At 40.3% G+C, this 21917-nt stretch overlaps 1 protein-coding gene across 1 annotated transcript in view; it reads right to left on the bottom strand.

Annotated features, from left to right (window-relative positions):
- Positions 1-308: 308 nt before the first annotated feature.
- Positions 309-21917, bottom strand: part of POT1 (protection of telomeres 1) — a 106826-nt gene continuing 85217 nt past the window's right edge. Inside the window, exons 11-15 of the mRNA XM_044280265.1 lie at positions 16271-16403; positions 15983-16071; positions 14266-14360; positions 9178-9283; positions 309-1860 (exon numbers count right to left, since the gene is read on the bottom strand). Coding sequence (XP_044136200.1) covers positions 1736-1860; positions 9178-9283; positions 14266-14360; positions 15983-16071; positions 16271-16403 — 548 coding nt within the window. The 3' untranslated portion in view covers positions 309-1735. The remainder of the gene's footprint in view (positions 1861-9177; positions 9284-14265; positions 14361-15982; positions 16072-16270; positions 16404-21917) is intronic.

Genomic DNA, 21917 nt, shown 5'->3' with positions numbered 1-21917 from the left:
TGGAGCCCCAGCAGTGAAATTGTGCGTCTCTGCTCGGTTACAATGGCAGCCAGGACGCCATGGCAAGTTACCTGCTGCTGTGAGCACAAAACACAGGACAGCAGGGACAGTGTAAAGTCCTATTCACCCCTTACAAGATCCCAGGTTCTAGCCACAAAAAAATATAAATAAGCATATTATGTATGATCGCCTCCAAAAAAGTCCAAACTATTAAAAAATATCTCCTATACGGTGAACACCATAACAGAAAATAAAGAAAAACGTATGATTTTTTTCATCATTTTTTAGTCACCTCACCCCCTAAAAAATAGGATAGGACTGTGATGGGCAGGACGTTCCATAAAATATGGAGTGCACGCAGCTTTTTTGGGGTTTTATTTTTTTGGTGCGTGGTATCGAATGGTATCGAGTACTAAGCATACACAATATGCTGCACATGCTAAGTCACAAATGAAAAGCCCAAGTGGGAACTACAATATATAAATACCAACCCATTAAGTTGTAATGAGTCACTGCCCCAGACCACCACCTGAATTTGTACGTTTGGCTTATACACTGTGAATAGTGTATAAATGGCCTGAAATAAAAACAAAAAATAAAGCTTTACTTACCTAGTAGATCCTGCGCCACAGCCCCAGTTCTTCCTGCTGGACTTTGCTTACCTAGCTGCAGTCTACAAAACATGACCACTGAGCCGGGCTGTGGTGCAAAATCCACTACGCAAGTACTTCTACATTATTTTTTTTATTATAGGCCATTTCCCATTGTTGTCTGGTTTCTTGTTAAAACTGAACCACCAACTTAACTGTTCTAAGATTTTTTTTAAAGAAATTTCATGGGAAGCTTTGAAATGTGGTTCAATGGTCAAATTCTTTAAGTAGATGATAGCTAGGTTTTTCTCCTAATTGGAGAAAAATCATTACACAAAAAAAGTTAAGACATGGGATATTTAACAAACATATGTACAAGTTTAATTGCACAAACCAAGACACATGTACTGAACATTGTTTAGGCATTTTTTTTTCTACTTCCTATATTAGATACAGATGTATCCATAAAACAGATTCCGACCTCAGGCAATGGTTACATTACCATAATGGCTTTCATATTCTTAACGGAGCCAAACCAAATGCATAACAATGAATTGTGACCATCCCTGGTTTCTGGCATTTTTCTATGGAGGAATAGTACTGGAGACAACAATGTTTTGCTATCCAAAACCAAATACTATGGCAGTGTGAACAGAGCTTAAAGGGGTTGTGAAATAATAAGGGGCTGGGGGTTTGGCAAAACCCTCCACTTGGCCATACCTGTAAAGGAAAGATTAGTAACCTTCTTTCTGGCACCGACTCCTCCCTTCTTCTTTTTCAGGCTTGTGATGCTCTGCTGGGCTTTCTTGATGTTAAAATCCGGTTTGACATCGCCACAGTAAACCATTTGACGCAGCGGTGACTGGTACCCCTTACATCATGACAAATGGTCACATGAGACAAGGGTATCCAGTCTCTGCCAAGCCAGTGATTGGCTGCAACGATGTCAAACCAGATGTTGACATCGAGGGAACCCAGCATTGCAGGCCTGGAGGAGAAGGAGCAGAGAGCTGGCATGGGAAGCAGGTAAGTAATCTTTCCTCTACAAGACTGGCCAAGTGGGGGTGTTTGCCAACCCCCCATTCTTGAACAACTCCTTTAATAGAGAGTATAAAATATTCACTACTTCCTGCATCTATCTCACATTATGAAAATCTGTTCAAATCTCTTTCTGAAAGTAAAGTGTCAAAAATCTCATAACATATTTGTTCTTTGCTTCCATGGCTAGAATTGTATGATCTTATGCAACAATCCATCCAGGGATATTCACCTAAAATGGAAAAGCAAAGTGTACAACATTAACAAATTATAACAATAATAACAAAAACTGACAGATGTCTAGTTAATAAATCACAGTACAGTTTATTTTCCTCGGAGTGTATACAGCCTCAATCCCAAAAAAGTAGACTGAACAACATATGCTGCCATTCAGACATCTATTTTGGAGAAGGCCTTGCATATTTCAGCAAGACAATGTTAAACCACATACTGCATCCATCACTAGAGAATGGCTTCTCAGAGGGAAAAGTCCGGGTGCTGAACTGGCCTGCCTGCATCATAGAAAGAAAAATCTGGCAAAAAAGGACTATTGAGAAGCTAGAATACTTTATCAGACAACATTCCTCTCCTAAAACTTCAACATTTGGTCTCCTCACGTCCCAGACATTTACAGACTCTTGTTAAAAGAAGCGATGCTATAAAATGGTAGACATGGTCCTTTGCCAAGTTCTGAATAGGTTTATTTCTTTCATGAACTGGTAAAAATCTAACTTTCAACATCTAATATGTGTTCTGTGATCTATTTAAAAAAAACTATGGGTCTATTACAGGGATCAGCAACCTTTGGCAGTTGCTGTGAAACTACAACTCCCCACATGGAAACAAGCTTGGCTGCTCTCCTAACTCCCGTAGAAGTGAATGGGGCATTCTGGAAGTTGTAGTTTCAGAATACCTGGAGTGGCGGAGGTTGCTGATCCCTGGTCTATGAGATCTGCAATCACTGCATTCTGTTTTTATTTACAGTTCACACACCGTCCAAATTTTTGGGGACTTGAGATTGTATTATTAGACATGGAGACTAAATAATGAAAATAAAAGAGCAATATCCAGCTTACTGTTAGCCACTATTTCATCTTAAATAAGCAGGGTGACCATCAGGGCAGTAATACAGGAAAGGGCCAGCACAGCTGGTGGGCTGGACATCATCAGTCTGATTAGTATTCACTTCAGTGCAATGAATAATAATAATTAAGCTTCCATTCAATTTGAGTAAAGGAGGGGCCCTCTCTGAGCCAAAACCATTTACTTTATAAATTATTTTACAGGTCTTTGTTGAGAACTGAATGCAGGAACCTGTAAATGGCAGGCAACAAGTTTACCACTACACTATAGATCTGCCCTGTAAGAATAGGATTGTATGTGCCTAAAAAGCTACTAAACAGCATTAGTCTTTTCCTTACAGGCATAATATTAAAGGGGTTGTCCCATCTCCCCTGTTCACTGCTGCCACTGTTCCGCAGCCCTGAACTTCCTGATTGATATGGGGGCGTTGACTTTGAAGTTGATTGACAGCACAGACAAGCAGCACGCTCAAAAGGATTTTCATTAGCACCTTCAGTACAGAGAGACGCTGGAGTGGACAGACAGTGACGTAGTTTGCAGAATATTTCCATGGAGCTGTTTTACACAGACTGATGCAAGGTGGTCAGAAGAGGAGCTGGTGTGCATGCGTGTGCGCTCCTGGCCACAACATTACAGCAGTGGCTGTATCCCCTGACAACAAGCAGGCAGAAAAAGGGTAAAATATTTAAAAAAAGAGGCACTTTTAATGATACATACCAATTAGTTAGTGTTTTAGGTATGCTATTAGCCATTACTGTTTAGTAGTTTTTCAGACAATTCTTTTATGGTAAAAGAAAAGCTGGAAAGTAAAAGTTCAGTGCTTCTGCCATAACCTTTACTGAATATTATTTGACAGGTCTTTGTTGGGAACTGAACCCCAGATCTTCTGCATGGCAAGTAGCAAGTTTACCACTACACTATAGAATTATGTTGTTATAAATATAGGATTATCTGTGCCTTAAAAGCTAAATACTATGAGGCAGGTAGCTGGATAACCTTTAGAAAGAAGGGTAGAGGGAAGAGTGCCAGGGAGGGTTGCCCTGATCTGATACACCCCAACAAGTTTGCAAGGTTGGCAGATTAGGGTTCAGGAATAGCACTGCTGCAGCCGGACACTTGCTCTGCTAGTCAGGGGAATGTCGGCTCCAGTAAGCAGGAGACCAGGGCATGCCAGATAGGTGCTGGTAGTGGGAGACTCAATTATTAGGGGTACAGATAGGGTGATCTGTCACAAAGACCGAGATCGTTGAACTGTGTGAGGTCTTCCTGGCACTCGAGTTGGACACATCGCTGATCGGGTTGACAGATTACAGGGAGGGGCTGAAGAAGATCCAGCAGTCATGGACCATATGGGAACCCATGACAAAGTTAGAGGTAGGTGGAGCGTCCTTAAAAATGATTTTAGGGCTGTAGGTCACAAGCTTAGGGCAAGGACCTCAAAGGTAGTGTTCTCCGAAATACTACCTGTACCACGAGCCACACAAGGAAGACAGTGGGAGATTAGGGAGGTTAAAAATTGGCTCAAGAACTGGTGTAGGAAAGAGGGTTGGGGTTCCTGGGCCGACTTCGGCTACAGGCTCTATCGTAGGGATGGGCTGCACCTCAATTGGGAAGGGGCAGCTGTTTTGGGGGAGAAGATGGCCTAGAAGGTTGGAGGAGTGTTTAAACTAGGGACTGATGGGTCGGGTAATTACGTTATAGGAGGGGGAGATAGTGCAGATAGAGACCGGGGGCAAGGTAATGGAACTGGGGGAGGAATAGAAGAAGGGACTAGAACAGTTTATAAGGAAAGGTGTAGGGTAAAAAAATATACAAAAATCTCTTAATTGTATTTATATTAATGCTAGAAGCCTGACTAATAAAACTGGTGAACTGGAATTAGTGATGTGTGAGGGGGACTATGACATAGTGGGAATAACTGAGACATGGCTGGATGATAGCTATGACTGGGCAGTTAATGTACAGGGTTACAGTCTGTTTAGAAAGGATCGTCAAAACCGGAGACGGGGAGGGGTCTGCCTTTATGTAAAGTCCTGTCTAAAGCCCACAGTCCGAGAAGATATAAGTGAGGGAAATGGACATGTGGAGTCACTGTGGGTAGAAATACATGGAGGAAAAACAATAATAAAATACTAATAGGAGTTTCTTATAAGCCATCTAATATACCAGAGTCCACAGAAAATCTAGTTAATAGACAAGGCGGCAAATCATAATGAGGTTGTATGGTTATTATGGGTCAATTAAACTACCCACATATAAACTGGGAAACTGAAACCTGTACATCTCATAAAGATAACAGGTTCTTGGCAACAACCAAAGACAATTACTTTCCCAACTGGTTCAGGACCCGACTAGAGGGACGGCCATACTGGACTTAGTAATAACCAATAGGCCTGACAGAACAACACATGTGCAGGTTTGGGGACACTTAGGAAATAGTGACCATAAAGTAATATCATTCCAATTGTCATTTAAAAGAGTGTTTCTTCAGAGAGGAACAAAAATACTAATCTTCAAAAAAGCTAAATTTAGCCATCTAAGGGAACTTTCACACTTGCGGTAGAGGATTCCGGCAGGCAATTCCGTCGCCGGAACTGCCTGCCGGATCCGGCAATCCGGACGCAAACGGATGGAATTTGTCAGACTGATCCATCTGACAAATGCATTGAAATACCGGATCCGTCTTTCCGGTGTCACCTGGAAAAACGGATCCTGTATTTATTTATTTTTGCATTTTTAAAGGGCTACGCATGCGCAGACCGGAAAACCGGATCCGTCTGGCACTAATACATTTCAATGGAAATTAATGCTGTATCCGGCATTCCGGCAAGTGTTCCGGATTTTTGGCCGGAGAGAAAACTGCAGCATGCTGCGGTATTTTCTCCAGCCAAAAAACGTAAGAGGGACTGAACTGATGCATCCTGAACGGAATGCACTCCATTCAGAATGCATTAGGATAAAACGGATCAGTTTTTTTCCGGTATTCAGCTCCTGTGACGGAACTCAACACCGTAAAAGAAAAACGCTAGTGTGACAGTACCCTAAGAGAGGCCATAGGCCTAACTAACTGGGTACATACCTTATGGGAATAAAAGGTTAATGAACAAGAAAAAAAAACTATGTGGACAAATACAAAATGTAAAGAAAGCAATAAATGACTAAAAGAAAGCATTTAAATCACTAAAACAGGAGGGTAGAGAGGAAGCACTGAAAAACTAAGGAAAAAAATAGAATATGTAAAAGACAAATAAAAGCAGTCAAACTAGAGATCGAGAGATTAATTGCCAAAGAAAGTAAAACTAACCTTAAAATGTTCTTCAATTATATAAATGGTAAAAAGTATAAATCTGAAGGTGTCGGCCATCTAAAGAGTAACGAGGGGGGAGTTGCAGAGAGCGATGAGGAGAAAGCAAAGCTATTAAATATTTTTTTCTCCACTGTATTCACTGAAGAAAATAAACTGTCAGATAAAATGCGGAAAGTAAATTCCCCATTATAAGTGCCCTGTCTGACCCAGGAAGAAGGCATCTTAAAAAGATTAAAATAGACAAATCACTGGGACCAGATGGCATACACCCCTGTATCCTAAGAGAATTAGCCAGATTATTTCTGATATTCAAGGACTCTATACTGACAGGGAGTGTTCCACAGGATTGGCGCATAGCAAATGTGGTGCTAACATTCAAAAAGGGTCCAAAAACAGAGTCTGGAAACTATGGGCCGGTAAGTTTAACATCTGTGGTGGGTAAAGTGTTTGATGATTTTCTAAGAGATGCTATCTTGGAGTACTTCAATGAAAATAAGCAAATAACGCCATATCAGCATGGCTTCATGAGGGATCGGTGATGTCAAACTAATTTAATTAGTTTCTATGAGGAGGTAAGTTCTAGACTTGACAGTGGTGAATCAATGGATGTCGTATATCTTGACTTCTCCAAAGCATTTAAAACTGTACCACATAAAAGGTTAGTATATAAAATGAAAATGCTTGGACTGGGAGAAAATGTCTGTATGTAGTTCCTCAGTGGAAAGAGGAAGAGCCCCCCGAACATTTATGCAGCTATAGATCCAGAATTTAACAATATATCGGAGCGCTCCGCAACTTTATGAAAGGACCATACCTACCAACATCATCGCTGCATGGCTTGCAAACAATTGCGGCACCCAGCTGATACCACCCCCCAGCGTACGAGAGCGAACAGAAACTTCACATCTAAGGTAAGATCGCTTCAAGCCGAGCGGCACGTGGGATGCCACGGCCAGCATGTAACTGAGATTCCTCAGCAACTAAATGCGAGTCAGTACGCATATGGGGAGAATACAAAGGGGAGATTGCCGTATCATATGTATGAATGCAGCATGTTTTTAAAGGTACATAGGCTGACAACAAATTGAAAGTACAAACCGGATTCCCAAAAAGTTGGGACACTAAACAAATTGTGAATAAAAACTGAATGCAATGATGTGGAGGTGGCAAATGTCAATATTTTATTTGTAATAGAACATAGATGACAGATCAAACGTTTAATCTGAGTAAATGTATGATTTTAAAGGAAAAATACATTGATTCAAATTTTCACAGTGTCAACAAATCCCCAAAAAGTTGGGACAAGTAGCAATAAGAGGCTAACACTAATTAGGTCAATTGGCAACATAATTGGGTATAAAAAGAGCTTCTCAGAGTGGCAGTGTCTCTCAGAAGCCAAAATGGGTAGAGGATCACCAATTCCCACAATGTTGCGTAGAAAGATAGTGGAGCAATATCAGAAAGGTGTTACCCAGCGAAAAATTGCAAAGACTTTGCATCTATCATCATCAACTGTGCATAACATCATCCAAAGATTCAGAGAATCTGGAACAATCTCTGTGCGTAAGGGTCAAGGCCGTAAAACCATACTGGATGCCCGTGATCAGGATTTTTGGCCGGAGAGAAAAATACAGCATGCTGCGGTATTTTCTCCGGCCAAAAAATGTAAGGGGGAATGAACTGATGCATCCTGAACTGAATGCTCGCCATTCAGAATGCATTAGGGTAAAACTGATTAGTTTTTTTCTGGTATTGAGCTCCTGTGACGGAACTCAATACTGGAAAAGAAAAACGCTAGTGTGAAAGTACCTTCACACTGACATGGACAAGGACCTAGGAATTTTAGTGAACAGCAAAGTTGTAGAAACCAGTGTCAGGCAACTGCTGCCAAGGACAATAACATAATGGGTTCCATCAAAAGGGGCATAGATGCCCGTGATGAGAACATAGTCCTACCACTTTACAAATCTCTAGTCAGGAGTCAGGAGTACTGTGTACAGCTATGGGCTCCTGTTAACAAAGCAGACAGCAGAGCTGGAGAGGGTTCAGAGGACGGCAACTAAAGTAATAACTGGAGAGGGTGGACTACAGTACCCTGAAAGATTATCAAAACTAGGGTTGTTCACTTTAGAAAAAAGACTGAGGGGAGATCTAATAACTATGTATAAATATATCAGGGGTCAGTACAGAGATCTCTTCCATCATCTATTTATCCCCAGGACTGTGACTGTGACGAGGGGACATCCTCTGCGTCTGGAGGAAAGAAGGTTTGTACACAAACATGGAATAGGATTCTTTATTGTAAGAGCAGTGAGACTATGGAACTCTCTGCCTGAGGAGGTGGTGATGGTGAGTTCACTAAAAGAGTACAAGAGGGGCCTGGATGTATTTATGGAGTGTAATACTATTACAGACTATACTTACTAGAGATGGGTCGTTGATCCAGGGAGTTATTCTGATTGCCTGATTGGAGTCTGGATGGAATTTTTCCCCCTAAAGTGAGGAAAATTGGCTTCTACGTACCTCACATTTTTATTTATTTTTTGCCTTCCTCTAGATCAGGGGTGCACAACCTGCGGCCCGGGGGCCACATGCGGCCCTCGATATCATTCTGTGCGGCCCCCAACCATCTGTTGACAGACATGTATGACTATGTCTTGTGGCTGCTCGCATGCATTTCTCATGTATTCTCCTATTAGATGTAAATCCTGGAGGTGTAACCAGATATTTATAGTATATACTGTATGTACAATATGCAATAAATACAGTATATCAGTTGGTAATACCCCTTTAACTTTTATTTTTCGGCCCTTGGGATTCCTTCAGTCTTACAGTGTGGCCCCCGACCAGAAAAGGTTGTGCACCCCTGCTCTAGATCAACTTGCAGGATAACAGACCGAACTAGATGGACAGATGTCTTTTTTCAGCCTTATAAACTGTTATGTTTTCTTCACAGGTATATCATATAGTACTACTATCCTTATAACGTGGTTCTATAATGTAGTGGTATACATGCCATGCAGAAGGTGTGGGGTGCAATTTAGTAAAAGTAATAACGAAGCAACAACCATTACTGGTGGTAGCCCTGCAACCTGCAAGCAGGCTACACCTGCATGCCATACTGGTATGCAGTATGAAATATTTAAAAATAATACTTACTAATTTGCTTTGTTGATGGACACAATGTACTCATGATCATATGAAGTCTTTCTTGGAGATCACTATTCATGAGTATCTCAGAGGGAGGAATCTGAAAGAACTGTTCCTATGTTTGCACAGGACAAAATGAAAAATGCAGTTTGTAAAAACATAATTACCAACTTCAAACAGTATATAACTGAAACAGACAAGCCTAGGAAACATGTTTGCATAGTTGCCAACTGTCCTAAATTTGGTGGGACTGTTCCCGTTTTCCAGAGACAGTCTCAACAAATTTATGCTGTCCCGGGACAAAAATAAATCGGGGGACAGCATAAACACTGCCCATAAGTGAGTGCTTCCGATGCGATCTGGGCATTCCCAGGGGCGGGGCTTGTATACGCTGATTTTACCAATTTAAACTAGGGTTGTTTCGATACCAAAATTTTGATTCGGTTTCGATACCATAAAAAAGTATTGCGATACTCTATACCATTCGATACCACGCGAAAAAATAAAAACGCCAAAAAAAGCTGCGTGCATTCCGCATTTTATGGAACGTCCGGCCCATAATTGAACAGTCCGATCCTATTTATTGGGGGGACGAGGCGACAAAAAAAAAAAAAATGGCGAATTGCGCGGTTTTTCTTTTACGGCGTTAACGTTTTTTTTAAAAAATATTTTAATAGTTTGGACTTTTCGGACATGGCGATATGAAATATTTATTTAAGGTTTATCTATTTTATATGTAAAATTAGGAAAGGGGGTGATTTATACTTAATATTTTGGTGTGTTTTTTTTAAACTTTTCTTTTTTTTTTTTACAGTTTATTTAATAACAATTTCCCCCCTTAGAGGCCAGAACCTGGGATCTTTTAATCCCTTGTCCTAATCACCCTAATAGAACTCTATTCGGGTGAATAGAACTTCACACTGTCCCTGCTGCCATGTGCATAGTAGAAACAGCAGCAGGGAAATTACCATGGCAGCCAGGGCTTCAATAGCGTCCTGACTGTCATGGAAACCGATCGGAGCCCCAGGATTACACTGCTGGGCCTTCGATCAGAAGCAGCCACTGCCACCAATGAGAGAAGGTGAGGGGACTCTGTGGCCACTGCCACCAATGATTTTAATACTGTGAAGGGGGGGCGCACTGCACCACCAATGTTTGAAATACTGGGGACGGGAAGGATGGGTAGCGCTGCGCCACCAATGATAATTAACGTTTATGCCTTTGACATGGGAGACCAGGGTTCGAATCCTGGCTATGTAGGGTCAGTACCGATTCAGTAGGAAATCCTTGGGCAAGACTTCCTAACACTGCAGGGTGGCCCCTTGAGTGCTTTGAGTGTGACAGGAGAAAAGCGCTATACAAATGTTAGGATTATTATTAATATACAAATGCAGGGTTACGGCAATGTGTTTCTGCCGCCGCATGCATTTGTAATGTATTAAACGTTAGTTATCATTGGTGGCGCTCCCCTCCTCCGCACTCTCATTGGAGGCAGCGCCAGCACAGGGGGAGGGAGAGACTGCTTCCTTCTTCCCTGTGTTGCTGAGGGAACATGGGGCACGTACCACAGCCTAGTATCGATAAAAGACAAATATCGTAAGTTCGATACCCGAAACAGCCCTAATTGAAACATTGGAAAGTATGATGTTTATAGTAGGGTTGAGAGGAATTCTAGTGATCTCACGTGAATAGACATTATCTCCATAACCCTGCCTTCCAAGAGTCAGAAACTTTAGATTTTTCTGTTAATACAGTATAGCTGCTTGCATTCTTGCTGTTTGCAGGACAAGTTGTACTTTCTAATGGCACCATTTAATATTCCACTTATTGGGATTGGAAAGGTTGAAAAATTAATGGGATGAATGGGAAATAATTCAATTCTGCCATTTACAGGTTTCATATTTACAGCAGTGGAAAAAATAACACATTACCTTTACTCTGCGGGTCAGTCACATTACAGTGATACCAAATTGTTATGTTTAATGGTTTAAAAAATAAAATAAAAAACCTTGCATCTCCATTTTGACACCCACAACTTTTTATATTTCTGTTTACAGAGCTGTGTAAGGGCTTTTGTCTTGCAGGGTGATCTGTAGTTTTTAGTAATACCATTTTGGGTAGGTATCCCTTTTTCATCACTTTTTATTCCAATTCTTTTGGGGAGGCAAAGCAGCCAAAATACAACAATTCAGCCTTTTTTCATTAGGGCATTCACCTTATGGGATAAATACTTTTATATCTTGATAGTTTTGGAAGAGGTGATACCAATGATGTTTACATTTTTATTTGTAACATTGGGGAAGGGGTGATTTTTTTACAACTGTAAGCTCATTTTTTAGTTCCCTGAACCATGTGATTGGTAGATCTTTTATACCATAATCTGCAATGGTTTTCCACTGTAGTATATGTTAAAATTGTTGTGTTCTCATTAAGCTTAAGAAGAACTTATAGGAACCTATCATCAAATGCAAAGTAATCTGCATGTTGTAGAGTGGGAGGAACTGAGCAGACTGAAATATAGTTTTGGGGGAAAAGATTCAGTACAAGTTTATTTAATTAATTCTAGCTTTGAAGTCAAGGAGACAGTCCTATCAGTGATTTACAGCTATTTGTTTATACTGCGGTGATGTTTACAGAATAAGTGCCGGGAAGCGTGTATAGCCCACCTAGATACCTCAGCTGGGTGAGCTAACTGAAATCCAGAAAGCTGCAGTGGTTTTAGCAAAGTGTAGTTTGCTGAGACAGTTTTGTCTAGATGTTGTTCTGGGCTGGATTTCATGTGGACTGGGGGATATGTTTGGCAGTGGGATCTGCCAGTCCACACCCTTCCACCACATGTATTGTCGCAGGTGAGGCCTTCTGCTGTAATCAAGGAGGGATAAAACAACCCTCTGTGTATGAGAGAGGGGGAGAAAGGCTGAGAAAGCCTGGGAGAGAGAGAGAGAGAGTAAGCCTGAGACGCTCTGTGTGGTCTCAGCCAGGAGGGCTGAGGGGCCACGAGGCTTTGTAAAGCCTGAAGTTTTGGGGGCCCAGCGACGCCTACGGAAAGAAGGTCGCACGGTCAGAGTCGGGAGGACTTCTGGACCATCTCCCCCAAGGGTGCTGGTGTGGTCACAGCCTGGAGGCTGCTGGACCGTATATGGCTGAGGAAGCCGAATCTAATCCGTGAACGGCACTCTATAGGTGAGGTAGAGACAACACGTGTATTAGGTAGAGCCCAGACGGGCAAGTGTTTTTTTTTATGTTTATGTGTGTCTGATGGTGCTGATGTGCCGAAATAAAGCACCTTTTGGACTCGCACTCCGTTGTCAGAGGAAAAGTCTGTGATTGCGACCCCCTGAGAGAGAGCAGTCCCTTACAATACACAGCCATAGAGAGAAGGCTGTCAGTCACTGATAGGACCGTCTTCTTGACTTCAAAGCCCAGAATGAGTACGGATTTAAATGAACTTACAAGCAAAACACTCCTAGTTGCCATAGCACATGTACGGCTCCTGCAATCTTGTTGTGGGGGTTGTTTGGTCACTGGGAGCAGCCAAATCCTAGTAAACGACTTCTCAGTTGCCATGTGGATGACACGTCATTATTATTACCACATGCAATGTTATACAGGGAGTCGGCAGGCCATTATGTGGCATACAGTAGTTGCCTGCTCTAGTGAGGCAATTTAAAGGGGGCCTTTAAACAGGGATTTGATGTCACTAGAGCTTGGTTATAGTATCTTGCTATGTGGGGGTTTGACTGGTAGAACCTTCACAAATCACAATAAATAGGGCTGTGGTACAGCACTGCAACTCCTTCAAAGTTTTACCACCATACAAACTGTTTGGGAATTATTTCTAATATTGAACCCCTCAGAGTGCAGTGTCCTGCTTGCTCATAATTTTGGGTTACCAGTGACTGAATCCTCATCAATCAAACATTTATTTAGTATTTTATTTATTTATTTAGCTCTTTCATATTCTTCTGTGCTGTACAGACATTGCTATCTCTCACATCACTCTTTTTCTATTGCTCTCTAATTTTTTTGTGGGGGAACTGGAATACCTGAGGGAAACCCATTTTGAGCCCCATTGGTGAAAGCTTGATAATTTTTATTTATTTTTTATCGTTTTGTTTGATGATATTGACTGTGTGGCATAAATTAAATGATCATTGTATGCTTTAATTTGTTTTGGATGTGGTGATATGAATATATGAGCGGATTTTTCAAAATTTTATTCCATTTTAAAACTGTTTGAGAAAAAAAAATTTTTTTACGTTTTTTTAACTTAAGGCCCTTTTAAAAAAAAAAAAAAACTTTATTTATTTTGCTATTTTTACCACATATGCTTTGATAGCTATTGTGCTACTTATATAGACAGATAGACACCTGCTCCACTTGGCATGGAACATCCGTGCCGGGCTAACGGTACTTTCACACTTGTGTTGTTGGATTCCGGGAGGCAGCTCTGTCGCCGTAACTGCAATCTGTATGCAAACGGATACCATTTGCAGACTGATCCGGATGCAGATCCGTCTCACAAATGCATTGCAATACCGGATCCGTCTCTCCGGTTGTCATCCGGAAAAACAGATCCGATATTTATCTTTTTCACATAGTTAAAGGTCTGCGCATGCGCAGACTGCAAAACCAGATCGTTTTTTCCGGAAACGGGCATTAATGCATTTCAATGGAAAATAATGCCACATCAGGCATGTGTTCCGGAATTTTGGACGGAGAAAATACCACAGCATGCTGCGGTATTGCAGCTTGGGTCCATTGAAGTGAATGGTGCTGAGCTGCAATATCACAAACTGTGGACAGCTGTTCTGCTGTTTTGTTTTTTTAATCCAGATAAGTTTTTCAAAACCTGAGAAACCATTTTTAAATGTAGATATCATTCAGGACTTGAAAGTCACTACAGACACTGCAGTCACTACAATAACAGGGGAAGCATAGAGTGCTGAACAAAAAAGTGCACTATGGTCAGTGGTTTTGTTTTACACTGCATACAGACAGTTGGACCGTGGGGTAGGGGTGAGAAATTAAAGATCTCAGTCATACTAGACTGTAGACAAAGATACACTTTTTTAGCGTTAAGAAAGTCATACTCACAGAATGCCGCCACAAATAGGCATTTAGAGATCCAGTTTCATCTTCAAGAGTGAAATTCATAACAAAAAGGTGTGTTAAGAGTTCAACACCCAAAACTAAATGAGGAAAAAGAGTTATTAGAATTATATTCACCCAGACACCCAAAAATAAGAAAAATCATAAAAAATGTCACACTACTTTCACACTCGCGTTTTGGCTTTCTGTTTGTGAGATCCGTTCAGGGCTCTCACAAGCGGTCCAAAACGGATCAGTTTTGCCCTAATGCATTCAGAATGGAAAAGGATCCGCTCAGAATGCATCAGTTTGCCACCGTTTAGTCTCCATTCCGCTTTGGAGGCGGACACCAACACACTGCTTGCATCGTTTTCCTGTCCGTCCGATGAAACTGAGCCAAACGGATCTGTCCTGGCACATAATGTAAGTCAATGGGGACATATCATTTTTCACTGGCGCAATAGAAAACGGATCCATCCTCTATTGACTTTCAATGGTGTTCAAGACGGATCCATCTTGGCTATGTTAAAGATAATACAAACGGATCCGTTCTGAACTGATGCAGACGGCTTTATTATCTGAATGGATCAGTCCATGACGGATCCACACAAAGCGCTAGTGTAAAAGTACCCTAAGACCGCTTCCAAGCTGTCTTACATTTAGACCATTTTCTACGCCTAAAACAGGCGTAGAAAATGGTAAATGAGACGGCCCGTCCCCTTCCACAATTTTAGACCTGGCGTTAGCAGGGCGAAGTCGCAGTCAGTGGCACAACTAATTGTTGCACCGCCATCTGCACCTGAAATAAGCCTAAATTTAGACATATTTCAGCTTAGTAAATGACCCCCCATATTTATTCAAATAGTCTTATATCATAAAACAATAGCTTGTACAAAACTTTACTTGGTCTCAGATATTCCCCCCCCTTAATCCTGTCCTCAACTAACTACCCTGCATCACTCTTCAGTTTATATCAGTGTTGGCTCTAATACTGGGTGATGGGCGCAAACAGTTTTATTAATATTACCCATACCAGCACTGGACTGGTCACTTGGAAAAAATTAGCATTGTGAACCAATTGTGTCACAAGCTCTTTGGGCAAGAAAAGCTCTCCTTTTGTCTAATTAGTTTTAATTACTTGTAATTTCACTTGTACGTTATTTCCACATCTGCACAGTGCTGAGGAATACGTTGGAGCTATAATAAAAAATATTAAAAAATAAGGAGTCCTTCAGGGAACAAGTGGTGCAAAGTACTGAGAGCACTAGCTTTCTAAAAACCAAACTACTAAGAAGTGCATCTAGTATTAAGAGTGCCAGTGACATCCAGACTAAATTGTATTTCAAGCACTATTAAATGGGCTCTCTGGGGTTTGACAAACAACCTTAGTAGAATTGAGGACAGGATGTACTTACAGTTTGTTAAGTGTATTGTACACTCTCCAAGGGCGGATTTTGGAGGCCTTGGCATTCAGGGCACACTATGCATAAATTAGATCAAACAAACTGTGCCATCTAGATGGCTGTGGTCCCCAAATCTGTTTTGCTGTTTTTAATACACAGATGTATGCGTGTCATATGCTGGTTTCAAATAAATGAGCCTTCCTTAGATATATTATAATTGCTTGTGGACAGGGATACAGTAGAAGAAAACTGATTCATAGTGAGTCATAGTAGAAGACAAAATAATAAAATAATCTAAAGGTTAAACATTACATTTTTACCTTTTGCTATGTCTGCAGCATCCCATCCTACTCCCAGTGATAAGGACTGCAGCTCCTCTAGTGACTTTATGTTAGAACACTTAATGCACCTAGAAGGTTAAACAATGAACTGAGAAAACACCAGGATCCCAATACTATAACTAAAAAAGGCTTCATTTTCATACAATATATATTTTTTCATTAAACATTAATAGTGTATGTGAAATAAAACCCTCAATTTTACAAAAGAAATATATACAAAAAAGGAAAAAGCAGTTTGCATCATGTCACTCATCAAGCTGGACATACCCATAAAGCCACTTATTGCCTTGAATAAGAAATGGAGCAGAGAGGTCTATTTCCAAGTGCTCTTCTTTTGATTTCACAGGTATTATAGTGTTAAAATGAATTGACAACTTAGAGAGCTCTTTGAAAGATCCACCTAGAATAACCACAAGAATAATACGCAAATGTCACAAGATGGAAAATAAAGTCCTGTCGACATGACTTTTGTCCGTTCTGCATAACAGGAACCAGACGGATCCATTATAATTCCCATAGACTTCTATTATGACAGATCAAAACGGAATGCCTTTTAAAGGCTTCAGTTTTGCATTCCGTCATAATACAAGTCTATGGGCAGTATAACGGATCCGTCCTGGTTTCCGTTATGCAGGACTGGACTCCTGCACAATAGATCCGTTATGCTGCCCATAGACTTGTATTATGAAGGATCAAAACGGAATGCCTCTTAAGGGCTTCCGTTTTGATTTCAGTCTTATGGATTCCGTTATTTTCCATTATAACCACATTATAACGGAAAGCCATAACGGAATCCCTAAGTGTAACAAAAACAGCTGGAGGAGTTATTTCCAATTAAGTCACATGACTGGGTATAAAAAATGCATGTTAGAGGGGCAGAGTCGCTAAAAAGCAAAGATCACAGAGGTTCACCAATCTGCAAATAACTAAAAATTGCAGAACAATTTCTGAAAAATGTTCCTTAATGTAAAATTGTGAAGACTTTAACCCCTTCAGTTACTGAGCCACTTTTCACCTTAAATCCCAGCCCGATTTTTGCAAATCTGACGTGTCACTTTATGTGGTAATAACTTTGGAAATCTTTTACTCATTCTGAGATTGTTTTCTTGTTTGTACTTCATGACAGTCATAAATGAATCAATATATTTCACCTTTATTTATGAAAAAATCCCAAATTTACCCAAAATGTTGAAGAATTCGCAATTTTCAAAATTTCTATTTCTCTGCTTTTAAAACATCATAAAATATTTATTACTTAACATTTCCCACATGTCTACTTTATGTTGGCATCATTTTGTAAATGTCATTTTATATTTTTTAGGATGTTAGAAGGCTTAGAAGTTATTTTTAAATTTTTCAACAAAATTTCCAAAACCATTTTTTTTTTAAGCACCAATTCAGTTATGAAGTGATTTTGAGGGGCTTACGTAATGGAAACCATCTATAAATGACCCCATTTTAGAAATAACACCCCTCAAATTATTCAAAACTGATGGTACAAACTTTGTTAACCCCTTAGGTGTTCCACAAGAATATGGGAATGGTTCTAACCTGGGCGTTTTACAGCGCGTACGATCGCGCTGTAAAACGCCCGACGCATAAGCAAGTTCTTGAGCTTCTTTGGGGCGTTTTGACGTGCGTTTGTGGCCATAGGACACTGCAGTCAATGACACAAACGCGCGTTTACTATTACAAAAAACGCGCATAAAAACGCGCGTTAAACGCGCGTTTCAGAAACGCTCAGGTTTGAAAGCAGGGTAAAGGAAAATGGAGGTGAAATTTCCAAATTTCACTTTTTTGGTAGATTTTTTAGGTTAATCAATTTTTCTTGCAACACAGCAAGGGTTAACAGCAAAATAAACCTCAATATATTACTCTGATTCTGCAGTTTATGGAAATACTCCATATGTGGTGGTAAACTGCTATGGGGTCACAGGCCAGGACTCGACCGAAAGAACTCCATATAGCTTTTGCAGCACAGATTTTGATGGATTGGTTTACGGGTGCCATTGGTTTTATTTTTTTGAGTGATTGTCTTATGTGGGGGCTCATTTTTTGTGGGATGAGGTGATGTTTTCATTGGTACATGAGACTTTTTGATTGCTTGGTATTACACTTTTTTTTACTCGTTTTGGCATACATCGTTTTTTTTACATTCACCTGAGGGGGCATATAATGTGATATTTTAGGCTACTTTCACACTAGCGTTCTGCTGTCCGCTCGTGAGCTCCGTTTGAAGGAGCTCACGAGCGGAGCAGAACGCTTCCGTCCAGCCCTGATGCAGTCTGAATGGATGCGGATCCGCTCAGACTGCATCAGTCTGGCGGCGTTCAGCCTCCGCTCCGCTCGCCTCCGCACGGCCAGGCGGACAGCCTGGCCGTGCGGAGGCGTGCGGATCCGTCCAGACTTACAATGTAAGTCAATGGGAACGGATCCGCTTGAAGATGACACCATATGGCTCAATCTTCAAGCGGATCCGTCCCCCATTGACTTTACATTGAAAGTCTGAACGGATCAGGCTACTTGCGCACTTAGAAATTTTTCTAAGTTATTAATGCAGACAGATCCGTACTGAACGGAGCCTCCGTCTGCATTAATATGATCGGATCCGTTCAGAACGGATCCGATCAAGCGCAAGTGTGAAAGTAGCCTTATAGAGCAGGTGGTTATGGACGTGGCAATACCTAATATGTCTATCATTTTTAGATTTGATAAGTTTTACACAGTGAAAGTATTTTTGAACAGAATAAAATCTTGTTTTTGTGCTGCCATTTTCTGAGAGCCTTATTTTTTTTTATATTTTTTAGGTGATTGTCTTAGGTAGGGTCCTATCTTTTGAGGGATGAAATGACGGTTCGATTGGTACCATTTTGGGGTACATTAGACTTTTTGATCGCTTGGTGTTACACTTTTTCTGAGGCAAGGTGACAAAACATCGCTGTTTTGTCAATTTTTTATTATTTATTACGGCGTTCACTTGGCGGGGTGGATCATGTGATATTTTTATAGAGCCGGTTGATAGGGACGCGGCGATATCTAATATGTCTACTTTTCTCTTTTTCACAAATTATTATTTTTTTAACTTTATTTTAGGAAAAGGATGCTTTTTTTTCACTTGAAACAAAAAAATTGCAAAAAACTTTTTTTTTTTTTTACATATTTTTTAACTTTTTTTTTTTGTCTGGGACTTTTGGGGGTCTGGTCCCTTCTCCAATGCACTACAATACATCTGTATTGTAATGCATTGACTGTAAGTGTACTACACAATATAATACACTTACAGGCTGGATCTCACAGGCGTCGGGGCTGCCGTCCAAGCCATCGGGTCCCCGTCACAGCATTTCCCGAACTCTGATTCGGTTCCAAGTGGTACCTTGGAACTGAACCTGAGTTCGGGAAATGTTATTTTACAGTACAAATTAATTTATGAAGTTATTACGTGAAATTTTACCTCCTTTTTCCTTTAATTCTTGTGAACACCTAAGGGGTTAACAAAGTTTGTAACATCAGATTTGAATAATTTGAGAGCTGTAGTTTCTAAAATGGGCTCAATTATGGATGGTTTCCATTACATAAGCCCCTCAAAATCACTTTATAACTAAATTGGTGCTTAACCCCTTAAGGACACAGCCCTATTTCACCTTAAGGACCAGGAAATTTTTTGCAAATCTGACCAGTGTCACTTTAAGTGCTGATAACTTTAAAACGCTTTTACTTACCCAGGCCGTTCTGAGATTGTTTTTTCATCACATATTGTACTTCATGACACTGCTAAAATTGGGTCAAAAAAGTTAATTTTTTTGCATAAAAAATACAAAATTTACCAAACATTTTGAAAAATTAGCAAATTTCAAAGTTTCAGTTTCTCTACTTCTGTAATACATAGTAATACCCCCCAAAATTGTGATGACCTTACATATGTCTACTTCATGTTTGTATAATTTTGGTAGTTATATTTATGGGGATGTTACATAGCTTAGAAGTTTAGAAGCAAATTTTAAAATTTTTCAGAAATTTTCCAAATCCCACTTTTTATGGACCAGTTCAGGTCTGAAGTCACTTTGTGAGGCTTACGTAATAGAAACCATCCAAAAATGACACCCTTTTAGAAACTACACCCCTCAAGGTATTCAAAACTGATTTTGTTAACCCTTTAGGTCTTCCACAAGACTTCATGGCAAATGGACATAAAATTTAAGAATTTCGAATTTTGGGGAAATTTTTCCAATATAATCAATTTTTTTCCAGGAACAAAGCAAGGGTTAACTGCCAAACAAAACTCAATATGGGTTGCCCTGATTCTTTGCAGAAACACCCCATATGTGGTCATAAACTACTATTTGGCTAAACGGCAGGACATAGAAGAAGGAGAACGCCATATGGTTTTTGGAAGGCAGATTTTGCTGGACTGGTTTATTTACACAATGTACCCTTTTCAAACCCCCTGATGCACCCCTAGAGTAGAAACTCCATAAAAAAGTGACCCCATCTAGAAAACTACGGGATAAGGTGGTTGTTGTTTTGGGACTATTTTAGGGTAAATACGATTTTTGGTTGCTCTATATTACACTTTTTTGAGGCAAGGTAACAAACAATTTTAATTCTAAAATTGTTTCTACATTCGCTATTTAGTTTTGTGGAACACCTAAAGGGTTAACAAAGTTTGTAAAGTAACTTTTGAATACCTTGAGGGGTGTAGTTTCTTACATTGGGTAACTTTTTTGGAGTTTCTAGTCTAGGCTACATCAGGGGGGGCTTCTAATGGGACATGGTGTAAATAAACCAGTCCATCAAAATCTGCCTTCCAGAAACCATATGGCGTTCCCTTCGTTCTATGCCCTGCCGTGTGGCTATATAGCCATTTACGACCACTTATGGGGTGTTTCTGAAAACTACAGAATCAGGGCAATAAATATTTAGTATTGTTTGGCTGTTAAACCTTGCTTTATTACCGGAAAAAAAGGATTCAAAAGGAAATTTTGCCCAAAAATTGGTGTTTTGGCACAGTTTTTATTTTATATTTTTAACGCTGTTTATCCGAGGGGTTTGGTCAAATGTTATTTTTATAGGGCAGATTCTTACGAATGCGGCGATACCTAATATGTCTACATTTTAAAATGTATTTAGATTTTACACTATATTATAATTTTAGGAACCCCCAAAAATTATTTTAGTATCTCCATAGCCTGGGAGCTACAGTTTTTTTTTTTGTTGGGCGACTATCTAATGTAGAGGCTCATTTTTTCGGGATAAGATGGCGGTTTTATTGGCACTAATTGGGGGTGCATATGACATTTTGATCGCTCGCTATTACACTTTTTGTTATGATAGTTGACCAAAAATAGCTTTTTTTTTTTTTTTAACACTTTTTTTTTATGGCGATGCCCAATATGTATGGAGACACTAAGCAGGCATCCTCAAACTGCGGCCCTCCAGATGTTGTAAAACTACAATTCCCACCATGCCCTGCTGATGGCTGTAGGTTGTCTGGGCATGCTGGGAGTCATAGTTTTACAACATCTGGAGGGCCGCAGTTTTAGGATGCCTGCACTAAAACTAATATTTTTGGAAAAAAAATACAAATAATTCTGTGTCTTCAAAGTCTGAGAGCCATAGCTTATGTTCTCTAGGGGACTGTTGGGGATTATAAAAATGTTGTACTCCATGGAAGTGTGATACTCCCTGAAGCAATCGATAACGCAGAGGGGCAAGTGTCACATTGAGTGGTGGTGTCCTTCCGTATCCCCCTCTTGTGACACACTCTGCTTCTTTTTTGGGTTCGTCCCTTCTTTCCAGTATGGGGGACCACACCTGGAAAATGTTGGCCAGGGACGATCCAGGCGCCTCCAATTCCCGAGGTACTCCGGCCTGCTCTTTCCCGGTCTGAAAAAATCAGGTCCTTGAGGACTGCCTC

The sequence above is a fragment of the Bufo gargarizans genome, chromosome 2 (assembly GCF_014858855.1).
Source record: "Bufo gargarizans isolate SCDJY-AF-19 chromosome 2, ASM1485885v1, whole genome shotgun sequence".
Lineage (NCBI taxonomy): Eukaryota > Metazoa > Chordata > Amphibia > Anura > Bufonidae > Bufo > Bufo gargarizans.
The sequence above is the reverse complement of the archived record's forward strand: the minus strand, read 5'-3'. Positions and strand labels throughout refer to the sequence as shown.